The 12,237-nt window shown below is 47.3% G+C and overlaps 1 protein-coding gene across 1 annotated transcript in view; it reads left to right on the top strand.

Annotated features, from left to right (window-relative positions):
- Window positions 1-12,237, top strand: part of akt3a (v-akt murine thymoma viral oncogene homolog 3a) — a 51,890-nt gene that overhangs the window by 11,102 nt on the left and 28,551 nt on the right. Inside the window, exons 3-7 of the mRNA XM_056291293.1 lie at window positions 2,752-2,896; window positions 3,761-3,892; window positions 7,745-7,810; window positions 8,513-8,581; window positions 11,167-11,289. Coding sequence (XP_056147268.1) covers window positions 2,752-2,896; window positions 3,761-3,892; window positions 7,745-7,810; window positions 8,513-8,581; window positions 11,167-11,289 — 535 coding nt within the window. The remainder of the gene's footprint in view (window positions 1-2,751; window positions 2,897-3,760; window positions 3,893-7,744; window positions 7,811-8,512; window positions 8,582-11,166; window positions 11,290-12,237) is intronic.

Below are 12,237 nucleotides of genomic sequence, written 5' to 3'. Positions count from 1 at the left end.
GTGAGGAGAGATGGTGGCACATGTTGGCGCTGTGCCTGACTGTAGGCAGGGCCATTATCTCTCATTAGCAAAAAAAACTCATTATGCAAAAAAAAGAAAACCTCTAACGGAGAGAGAGAGCATTTATCTGCTGCCTGACCTTGAGAGAGTTCCCGTTGCTTTTTATGCTGACGTGTGTGCACGTGAGAGCGCTCACACACACACACACACACACACAGGAGCACGCTCACGTGCACACGGACACACATAGACTGCACAAACACAAACCCGTTCAGCACAGGCGCTCCACAAACCGGGCGCTCCCGTTGTTGTCGATGGCGTGGAAGTTGAGTTCGCCCTTGTTGCGGAGTGTGTAGGATATACTCAGAAGCCTTCGCGGCAGAAAGGGGATTCAGATCTTTAAAACACTCCGCTGTTTAGGTTCAGATGGGTGTGTTGTCAGATCCCTCAAGGAAACATATGGGCAGCTAGCTCAAAACAAGACAAAAGGCGCCGGGGCGGTCGTCCCGGACTCGAAGCGGTTTCACAACCGCGATGTTGTTCGCGGCGTTTGAAAGCACGGTCTTGAAAATCCTGCGTTGACTCGGTCCTCTGGAGTCTTTCGAGGAATTTGGAATATTTGAATGTCATCCTTGGATCACTTTCGGTTCATCTGTAATCGGGGATCCGTCCCCCTCCAGCATGTGACCCCATCATGTGACCCTGGCATGTGGCACAGGCTTAACGGTGTTCGAATAACAGAGAGAAGTTTCTGAATGAAGAATTCCCTTTGGGCCTGATTCCCTTTATCCGGTTAAACCCAACTTTTCCACATTCCCAGTAAATGGCAGACTATATGACAAGCCAAATTAGAAGTGCTCTTTGGTCTTCAGCAGCTCAGATGGTTTTGCACTGTAAAAAATAATCTACTGGTTTAACTTAAAAAGGTAACGGGGAGTGCAGGAGAGAGGTGAAGAAGAGAGTGCAGGCAGGGTGGAGTGGGTGGAGAAGAGTGTCAGGAGTGATTTGCAACAGAAGGGTACCAGTAAGAGTTAGAGGGAAGGTTTACAAGATGGTTGTGAGACCAGCTATGTTATATGGTTTGGAGACAGTGGCACTGATGAAAAGACAGGAGGTGGAGCTGGAGGTGGCAGAGTTGAAGATGCTAAGATTTTCATTGGGAGTGACGAAGAAGGACAGGATTAGGAACGATTATATCAGAGGGACAGCTCAGGTTGGACGGTTTGGAGACAAAGCAAGAGAGGCAAGATTGAGATGGTTTGGACATGTGTGGAGGAGAGATGCTGGGTATATTGGGAGAAGGATGCTGAATATGGAGCTGCCAGGGAAGAGGAGAAGAGGAAGGCCAAAGAGGAGGTTTATGGATGTGGTGAGGGAGGACATGCAGGTGGCTGGTGTGACAGAGGAAGATGCAGAAGACAGGAAGAAATTGAAATGGATGATCTAATGTGGCGACCCCTAACGGGAGCAGCCGAAAGTAGTAGTAGTAGTACAAGTAGTAGTAGTAGTAGTAGTAGTAGACACTCTAGTTGAGATTACTCAGAAAAGGGCTCGTAATAGGTTGCGTTACTTTTTTAAGTGAAACCAGCAGATTATTTTATACAGCGATACCTATAAGCAGTTGCGGAGCATTTGAACTCCTCGTTCTGCAGGATGCTTCCCTTTTCTGAACGGCCTTGTACATAAACTGTAATATTTATCATCATTAAATACACACATGTGCCCATACATCCTGATGCATAGCTAGCCTTCTGGTTCAGGTGATAATTACACAAACACATACACATACACACACACACACACACATATATACATTCACACAAACCCACAGACTTGCTCAACAGATGTTGAACAACACAGCTAATGGAAAGTCAATGGGGAGGAACAACGTTAACTAACAATGCATTGTGCTCCCTTATGCATGTGACCACACACACACACACAATCAGATTGGTAGGCATTAGTTATGCGCTGTGAACAGTGCTCATTCAGTAGACTCTCTAGTCAGCCATGCTTCCTCTCTGCTGCACAAAGAGGTCTTTGTGTTAATTGAAACCACTTTAGTGCCTTCACAATGAAAATGGACCTGCCGTCTCACCCACAGTCCATGGAAAGCAGGCGCACTAATTTCATTTTAAACCTGTGTAGTGTACTTTTATAGTGATTGGGGTCAATTGAGAATGCAGTCAACTCGGGTCCAACTGTCTGATGGCCCTTCAGATGACGCTAGGCCCCCCGGAGGCATTTGCGATGTTAGAAATCGAGAGCAAGTGATTTGTCCTAACTCGAGCAAAGTGGATTACTTGTCAATCAGTGATTGTTAATCAATTTTCTATCAGCCAGTAAACGTATTGGATCTAGTCACTACTTCAGATCTCGTCGAGCACTCACCATCTGTATTTCTAGCGATAAGGCGGAATCAGTGAAATTTTCTGCTTAAGAATTAATTTTAGGACTACTGAGAGATGAGATGAGACGAAAACTATAACACTCGATTGAGTTAAGTGCATTTAAATGCGAGTTTGGCGATTTGTATTTGGAAATGTACTTGATACCAGCCAGGAAGCTTTCCTAAATCTCTCTCCAGACAACATGTAAGGACAAATATTATGAAGGATGTAACACCAGTGGAGAATAAACTGTCTTGAGAAATGAGAGACAAGACAGTTATTCCACTCGTCGATATGAATTGGCTTGTTTTAATTCCTGTTTGTCTTTCTTTTCGCCTCTGCTTTTGCATCTCCATCCCAGAGATGAGTGGACAGACGCCATTCAGATGGTGGCTGACAAGCTGCAGCGGCAGGAGGAGGAGAGGATCCAGAGCAGCCCCACCTCCCACATCGACAACATGGCCGAAGAGGAGATGGACATTTCCACAACACACCACAAACGCAAGGTGACATGCTGTCCCTCCTCCGATCCCACATGCACGTCAACATATTACTTAAGCTCCCCGTCACGACTGGTCGCCCACTAGTGGCCTCTTCACACACAGTTTCCAGAATCTACAAGTTTGGCATGACAAAAAAAGACTGAGTTTTGCTCCAGTTAAAAAAAAAATTCATCAGTTCTGGAAATAAGTCTTATTTTGGCTCTGGTAGGTATGGAGAACTGATTCGCGTGTCTGAACTTATTGGGTGGACAAAGCACCCTGAATCACTCCTTCTCTCCTCAGGTACCTGGTTCAGATTGGCAAAAATCAAAACTAATAGCTGTAGGTCACCCGGGTTGCGTAGTGGTCTATTCCATTGACTACCAACACAGCGATCGCCGGTTCGAATCCCCATGTTACCTCTGGCTTGGCAAGGCATCCCTACAGACACAATTGGCTGTGTCTGCGGGTGGGAAGCCAGATGTGGGGGTATGTGTCCTGGTCGCTGCACTAGCGCCTCCTCCTGTCGGTCAGGGCGCCTGTTCGGGGGGGGGGGGGCGACTGGAGGGAATAGCGTGATCCTCCCACGCGCTACGTCCCCCTGGCGAAACTTCTCACTGTCGGGTGAAAAGAAGCGGCTGGCGACTCCACATGTATGGGAGGAGGCATGTGGTAGTCTGCAGTCCTCCCCAGATCGGCAGAGGGGGTGGAGCAGCAACCGGGACAGCTCAGAAGAGTGGGGTAATTGGACGGGTACAATTGGGGAGAGAAAGGGGGAGGGTATGGGGAATTGCAACTGGGATTTTAATGATGACATCTAAAGTGGTATGACTATGTTTCACACACCCCTCCTCCTCCTCCTCCTCCTCCTCCTCCTCCTCAACATAGACAATGAGTGACTTCGACTACCTGAAGCTGCTTGGAAAGGGAACCTTCGGTAAAGTGATCTTGGTACGAGAGAAGGCCAGCGGAAAATACTACGCCATGAAGATTCTCAAGAAGGAGGTCATCATAGCCAAGGTCAGTCTCCTGTGGACCGAACGGCGTCGACATCGCTGCTCACAGGGCATTCTCCCATTGGTTGTGAACCAGGCGATCTCACTCGCCATTTGGTTCACTCAGATATTCGGTAACTCCAACTTGTTTCCCCATATAATGAATTTCGGCATTGTTGTTTTGCTCCCTAGAAACATTTGGCACAGAAGGCCTCCTGCAACTCCTAAAGACTCCTCACCTTGGATGCAGTGTAGACGGCACATTTTGCTCACATATTTCAAACGAAGTGTTTTTCTTTTTCCAGTGTTACAGTGGGATAGAATGAAGGCCTGCACTCATACCAATCGTGTGTCAAAGAATAGACTCTTTCTTAATTCATTTATGAACCTCTCGTTGTGTGTCTTGTCATGACACAGTTTGAAACCTCATTGCCAAAATATGTCATTCCTGAGAGGCCTATCAAGTGAGATACAATTTATTTGACAGAAAACCGCTTTCCTTTTTTTTCCTCCTAAATATTTGTTCTACGCACTTCTTTTTTTTTTTTTAAGATAAGCAGATGCCATGAAAGGGTGTTCTTCATACATAGAGACAGTGATGAGCCAAAATGTTATGAGCACTCAGGTGAACTGAATACCGTCGATCATCTCCAAACAAGGGCAAGTCAAGGTCTGGGTAGATTAGATGGTGAGTGAACAATCAGTTCTAGTAGTCAACATGTAGAATGCAGGAGAGAAGGACGGGAGTAAAGACCTGGGGGACTTTGACAAGGGCCAAATGGTTATGGCCAGACAACTGGGTCAGAGCATCTCTGAAACGGCAAGGCTTGTGGGATGCTCCTGGTCAGCAGTGGTCAGTTGCTACTGACTGTGGTCCGAGAAGGGACAAACCACAAACTGGTGACAGGGTGTTGGGCGCCCAAGGCTCATCGACGCACAAGGGCAATGAAGGCTATCCCATCTGGTCCGAACTGACAGAAGGTCTACTGTGGCACAGGTCACAGATCATTTTAATGATGTTTACAGGAGGAATGTGTCACCACAGCACACAGTGCATTGCATCCTGCTGCGTATGGAACTGCGTAGCCACAGACCGGTCAGAGTGCCCACGATGATGCCTGTCCACCATCAAAAGCGCCCACAATGGACACATGAGTATCAGAACTGGACCTTGGAGCAGTGGAAGGTCGCCTGGTCCGATGAGTCCTGTTTTCTTTTAGATCACATTCATGACTGAGTACGTGTGTGCCGTTTACCTGGGGGAGTGATGGCACCAGGATGCACCGTGGGAAGATGACAAGCCGGTGGAGGCAGAAGGATGCTTTGGGCAATGTTCTGCTGGGAAACCCTGGGTCCGGCCATTCATTTGGACGTCAATTTGACACATGCCACCTACCTAAACATCGTTGCAGACCAGCTACACCCCATCATGGCAATGGTATTCCCTGATGGCAGTGGCCTCTTTCAGCAGGCTAATGCTCCCTGCCACACTGCACACATTGTTCAGGAAGGGTTCAAGGTGTTGCCCTGGCCTCCAAATTCTCCAGATCTCAATCTGATTGAGCATCTGTGGGATGTGCCGGACTGACAAGTCCGATCCACGGCAGTGCCACCTCCATATATACATACATTTTTGTATTTATTTATGTATTTATTTAAAGATGGTATCCCACAGCTGTTCACAGCAGTCTGGAACTTGGAAGTCTTAAGACATGACTTGCTTGTTCATAGTGATCCGTCCTCGCTGTAGGATTACATGCTGATACTAAAGCACCGGTAGGTACGAGGGGGGGATATTGTGTTTTTGGAGTTTTACCGTGTCCTCATTTTTTTTAAACTGCATTTAAAAGGCTAGGAAACCTACTTTTTGTGCATTTTTTGAGCTGAAAACATGTTTGTATCGGGGTTAAGATGGTAGAACTGGTAGCCCTCACGATTAAGTCAACAAAAAATGAAACACATCGCACGGCCGCCGTGATGGAGAAAATCTGTTTTTTCTTCTGCCAAGAGGGAAACGCACATTAGGAACAACGCCCTCCGAATTGCTGACTTAATATGGGGGCGTCACAGACACCGAGACCCATGTGACAGACGACACATGGGGTCCAATAAAATATGAGTCAAATAGAGAGGTGACATGCCGGCATTAGCCAGCTAAACTCTCGGGGTAGACTTGTGAGGAACTTGGACGAGATGTTCTCCTACAAGTCCAAGTCCCCCCCCCCCCAACTCCGCCATCACTGACTATGTTTACAAGTAGTCTGTATTCTGATCAAGGTGGAATTAAGGTGACAGTTCCATAAAACGTGCCTGCATGTGTTGGCTTAATGTGAACTCTTCAACAATCTGAGTTGGATAGTCAATTAAGGTATACAAGTTGTGATGCGCACAACCCCACTTCCATCACTGGAGACACTGGAAAATGTCTCCGTTTCTTTTTTTTCTTTTTTCTTTTTTGCCCATCCAATGCTTTAGGATGATAAGCTACCTCATTGTTGAGCGTGAATATTGTTTCACTATCGCTCCTGAACTGTGGCTGTTTACTGCTGCTTAGAAAGAGGAGGCAAGGCACAGAGGAGGTGCTGGCTATCTGGTATCTGCCGGGATTAAGACTTTTTCACCCCATATTACCAAAATGTAAATACCAAAATTCAAAAAAATAAATTGCCTACATTAGCTTTAAAGTAATTTGATTATGTATGTACATACATGGCAGATGCAATGATCAAATTATTGCCTGAATCTGATTAAAATCAAGATTTTAAACTTGTGTGTAAACACACTGACTTTCCTCTTTGTCAACACCTCTTTTTTGTTAAATCTTTTTTCAATATGTGAGTAGGCGGAGAAATGTACTTTCATTCGTGTGAAAGCAGAAGCTCTTCATTTGAGCGAAGAGATATTCTTGTTCTCTCTGCAGACAGGATAATATGTGAATGGACAGACAGTACAAATCCCATACCAACTGGGAGTATGCTGTCTTGAGAAAATTAATTTTGTCATTCATTTCTCTACAAACTGTTATTGGCATTGTCTTAATTGTGTGGCGATGTCGACCGGCCATAGAATAATGCCATTTTTTTCGCCATCCTGTTTTGACTGGCTGCTAGGTAGGGTTGTAAAAAGCAGATCCAGAGAGTAAAAGTCTTAATGGTGTGTTGCCTGTAATCGTGTATTAGTGGAGCAAATCCACGATTGGGACTTTTACCTTCTGGACCTGGTTTTTACAGCTCCGCTGCTAGGGTTGTTTCAATAAGAAATAGTGAATAGGGGCGTCTGGGTGGCGTAATGGTCTATTCCGTTGCCTACCAACACGGGGATCGCCAGTTCAAATCACCGCATTACCTTCGGCTTGGTCGGGCATCCCTACAGACACAACTGGCCGTGTCTGCGGGTGGGAAGCCAGATGTGGGTACGTGTCCTGGTCGCTGCACTAGCACCTCCTCTGGTCAGTCGGGGCACCTATTCGGGGGGAGGCAGAACTGGGGGGAATAGGGTGATCCTCCCATGTGCTCCGTCCCCCTGGCGAAACTCCTCACTGTCAGGTGAAAAGAAGCGGCTGGCGACTCCACATGTGGTAGTCTGCAGCCCTACCCGGACTGCGGACTACCACTTGTGGAGTCCCTTCCCCCTCTGCCGAGCCCTACCCGGATCGGCGGGGGGGCCGTGACTGGGACGCCTCAGAAAATAGGGTAATTGGCCAAGTACAATTGGGGAGAAAATTAAGAAAAAAAAAGACATCGTGAATGAGTTTTTGATGAGTTTTGATGGGGTTCATGGAGTATGTGTAATTCTTTTATCTTACCTATTTATTAGTTTTTCAAAGAGACCTTCGGCTGACTGACGTGTAACCACAACTGTCTTGGTCTTCTTGCAGGATGAGGTCGCTCACACACTCACAGAGAGCCGAGTACTGAAAAACACCAGGCATCCATTTCTCACGGTGAGTTCCATGCACGGCGTAAATACAATGTACAGGCCCCTACATGAATGCAAGCCGTATGTACATACACACGCACACACATGAACACACACACACACACACATGCACGCACACAGATAGGCACACAAAGCGTGAACAATTGCGGTTCACATCTGAGTTTACCTTGTCACACCTGCAGTCACAGAGAGGCCCGGAGCAACTGTTCCTTTGTTTAGCAGCTCTCTCCCTTTACGGAACAGAGACACACATTCATGCTCACAAGCGCACATGCAGACACACACTGGCTGTGAATGGACAAAAACAAACAGCCGCAAACCCCGTACTGATGCACGGCAGCAATAAATAATCCATTTTCCAGCTTTCCTTCCTGCTCATGGGAATCAGAGCGGGCTTCTAAACAGTCGAGAGCAGAAGCGGCGCTTGTGCGGCGCACAAAGGGGGTTTGTCGCTCGTGGTTTTTGTGTTCACTCGAGGTGATTTCCGTATTATTGTCAAGTGTTTGTATTTTTATGACATTATTATAGTCTCAAAAGTTGAGTGTATACAAACATTAGTAATTGCAAGGTTTTTAAGTTAACTATCTCAGTTTTATAATCATTGTCTGTGTGTGTGTATGTGTGTGTGTGTGTGTGTGTGTGTGTGTGTGTGTGTGTGTGTGTGTGTGTGTGATGTTTATCTCTCTGGGGATTTCCTTCAATCAAGTCATTGAAGTATTCATTCCAGACTAAAGACCGCCTCTGTTTTGTTATGGAGTATGTTAACGGAGGAGAGGTAAGACATGCCTCTGCACACACACACGCACACACACACACACACACACACTCGGAGGAGGACGGTGCTGTCGGTGGTTACCCGTCTTCCACCTTCTGCTTCAAGCAGCCAGTTAGACCACAAGTCAGCCAGCCTAACTGACAGCGATGTTCTTACACACTTCTGCCAACTCAGATCCATACAACATCTGATTGTTTGTGTGTACTCCAGTGAGTCTAGTACGTGTAATTAGTAGTCGATGCTGAGTGCAGGTTCATGGGCCCCACATGTACTCTCTCTGTCAGCCCTCGCTCATCGGTGTTTCTCTTATTCAATATATAATGAGAAGTTATTGAAGGAATAAGTTGTGATAAATCAACATCACTGCTAGTAATACTAATGTTTCATATAATTACACATAATTTCAATTTTGACACGACTGTCATGTCAGTTTATGGCCATATCAGCAGTTTAACTGAAAACTGAACAATGTTCTGAAGTTGTATTTTCTTTAAGGCTGATTAATAAAATACAAATAAAAATAATAAATAAATAATCTATAAATAATGACTAAACGACAACGAAAAATAAAAATGAGTAATAAATAAAGAAGAAAAGAAAAAGACAACATAACCGGGGACAGAGGTGGTCAGACATCAGCTATAGCTAGAAGCCCTGTAGTTTTCTTTGCATTCATTTTTTGCAGTGTGTAAAAATGTTTTGGTTTTTTTTGCGTCGTCCCTGTTAAATAAAATGAACAAACAAACAAATCCCTCAAACATTGCTGTGCTCTCAACACTTGCACAGACAAGCAGCATAAAAAACATCTTAAATACGAATTTTAAGTCGTCATTTTACACGAAGTTAACAAAAGCGGCGGTGGAGTAAGAGGGAGGAGATCCTGGGACGACTGATGGAGGAAGAGGAGGCTCAGAAATGTGTGTTTCCAGGAAGTAGCCTTGTTTAAACGACTCCGTCTCTCTCGAACGCTGTTAATTTGCCAACCAAATGGCCTCTCGCTCCTCCTCCTCCTCCTCCTCCTCTCCATTCCAGCAGTCTCTGTTTACGTCTATTTATGAACACACCTATGGGGTCGACGTGGCCAAAATGACATGCGGAGATGAAATGAGTTTGGATTCAACCACTTTTCCATTTCTCCGAGTTTTAATCGCGACATCTTTGCAATCTTGGTTCATTCCCTTAGTCTAACTGTCACCTGCTCCCCTCCCGGTTTGTTAACCAGTCCAGCCAGCGCCAGGCCTGAGCACGCACACACACACGCACACGCACACGCACACACACACACACACACACACACACACACACACACACACACACACACACACACACACACACACACACACACACAACCACATACTCATTCAAAAACACACATCAAGCTCTTACCTCAATGGGCAAACTATCACCATGCATGTCACACACACACACACACACACACACACAAACACATACATATAAACATACATACACACACCACACGCAACCCATTAAAAACCTGCCACAGCCAAAGCTGCCACAGTCACAGCTGCCAGTACACTGATGAAGGCCCACCTGTCGTGTTACCCCCCTCTCATCACACACACACACACACACACACACGTACCTATGAGGGAGCAGGCGGTCTGTAAGCGCCACTCCAGCGTCCGTATGCAAACCTCCTTCAACAATTAATGGGGAGATGTGCGACCCATGGCCTCGTGGGTAATTTGTAAGAGATGAGTGGTGGCGGTGCAACGCATGTGTGTCATTTTGCTTCCGCGCGTGTGTGACAGTGACAACTGACAGATAGGGAGAGAGAGAGAGAGAGAGAGAGAGAGAGAGAGAGAGAGAGAGAGAGAGAGAGAGAGAGAGAGAGAGAGAGAGAGAGAGCTTGGGATGAGAAGGGGGGAAAAAAGGGAGACAGGGCAGATAATCTGCATCAAAGATGGCAGCGCCCTCCGCTCAGTGAAGACAAGGATGTGGGGTTTTGAAGGAGGAAGAGAACATGTAAAGGTCGGAGGGCTGGGTCGTGGAGGCTTCTCTCGGACTTTAGGGAAGGGGGGCCCGTGAGTGGTGCTGTGCAGGTGGAGGCGGGCGGGCGGGGGGGGTGTGGGGTGTGTCGGCGGGTTCGGGGTGCCGCTCAGTGGCGGTCGGCCTGCCTTTAACTAGACTGGGGTGTTTGATTAAACCCTTGATTTGGCCCCCGTTGCTTAACTTGGTGCCAGCGCCGTGCCAACCGAGCCCAGAGGGTAACGTGGAGAGGGGAGGGGAAGGGAAGGGGGGGGCGCCAGCTGCTGTGCATCCCGCCCGCCCTCCTCCGAGACACCCTCCACTCTCCCACCCGCCCGCCCCCCCCCACCAACACCCAGCCCCCTCGCTCCCCCTCCCTATCACCATCTATCATCTCAATATGGCGCGGTGAGCCAGTTTGTGTTGTGCTAATTTCCTCCAATAAATCAGTAATTATTGCTGTGCCGTCCCTGCTGTCCCCCCCCCCGCCCGCCTCCCTCTTGCGCTCTCTCTCTCTTTCTTTTTCTCTCTTCATCTCTCTCTCCATCACCCTCTTCCACCTCTCCTCCGCCGCTTCCTCCCTTCGTCTCCTGCAGCTGTTTTTCCATTTGTCCAGAGAGCGGGTGTTCTCAGAGGAGCGCACGCGCTTCTACGGCGCCGAGATCGTCTCGGCTCTGGACTACCTGCACTCAGCCAAGATCGTGTACCGGGACCTCAAGGTAAACGGAGCCGGAGGACCGGAGAGGCGGGTGGAGTGTGTGTGTGTGTGTGTGTGTGTGTGTGTGTGTGTGTGTAATTAGATATTTGAGGAAAAGCATGGCTTTTTTTCTCTTAGTATTTTCTTTTTTGTTGTTGCTGTTGTTTTTTTTACAATTTTGACACCCCCCCCCCCATCCCCCCCATCCCCACCCACTAACACAGCATCATCTTTTGTATTCAGGAGGATGTGGGTGGGTGGCTAAGGGTGAGAGAAATGACAATTAAAGAGATACCGAAAGGAGCGAGAGAGAAACAGTACACACACACACAAACAGACACACGCACAAATAAAGCAGTTGAGGTAGCGAGAGGAGGGAGTGAGGAGGGACGGGGGGGCGGGGGGGGCCTGATGCCACAGAGGTAGAGGTAGATGGCTCTGTCTGTACGTCTGCCTGGCAGCCTTGGCCCCGGTCCCACGAACAACTGCCAAGGAGAGGGAACAGAGAAAACGAGGGAGGACGGAGGGAGGGAGGAAAAGAGAGACAGACAGACAGAAAACACCCAGATCCATTAAAACTTAAAGGTTGAATGGCTCCTCTAAATGCCTGAAGTTTATTTCTCTGCTTTGCTTAGTGTGTGTGTGGGGGGGGGGGGTGCACGGGTGTGTGTGCATATGTGCTCATCTCTATTATGTGTGTGATTGCACAATTGTTTTCTCCCTTTTCTTCCTCCTCTGCTCTTATCAAAAAGTAAAGACCCACTTCTTACAGATGGGATGTGTGTGTGTGTGTGTGTGTGTGTGTGTGTGTGTGTGTGCGTGTGTGTGTGTGTGTGCGTGCATGCATTGTTTGTTTGGGGTTTTTTTGCATGTGTGCTTGTCTTCTTGTCTATTTGATGAATGTGGTTGCACTTCTCTGTGTTCTCCTTTGCTCCTCTGAAGTCAAATCCTGAACTTTTAGAATGACTCT

Source organism: Lampris incognitus, chromosome 13 (genome assembly GCF_029633865.1).
Source record: "Lampris incognitus isolate fLamInc1 chromosome 13, fLamInc1.hap2, whole genome shotgun sequence".
NCBI classification, from domain to species: Eukaryota; Metazoa; Chordata; class Actinopteri; order Lampriformes; family Lampridae; genus Lampris; species Lampris incognitus.
The sequence above is the reverse complement of the archived record's forward strand: the minus strand, read 5'-3'. Positions and strand labels throughout refer to the sequence as shown.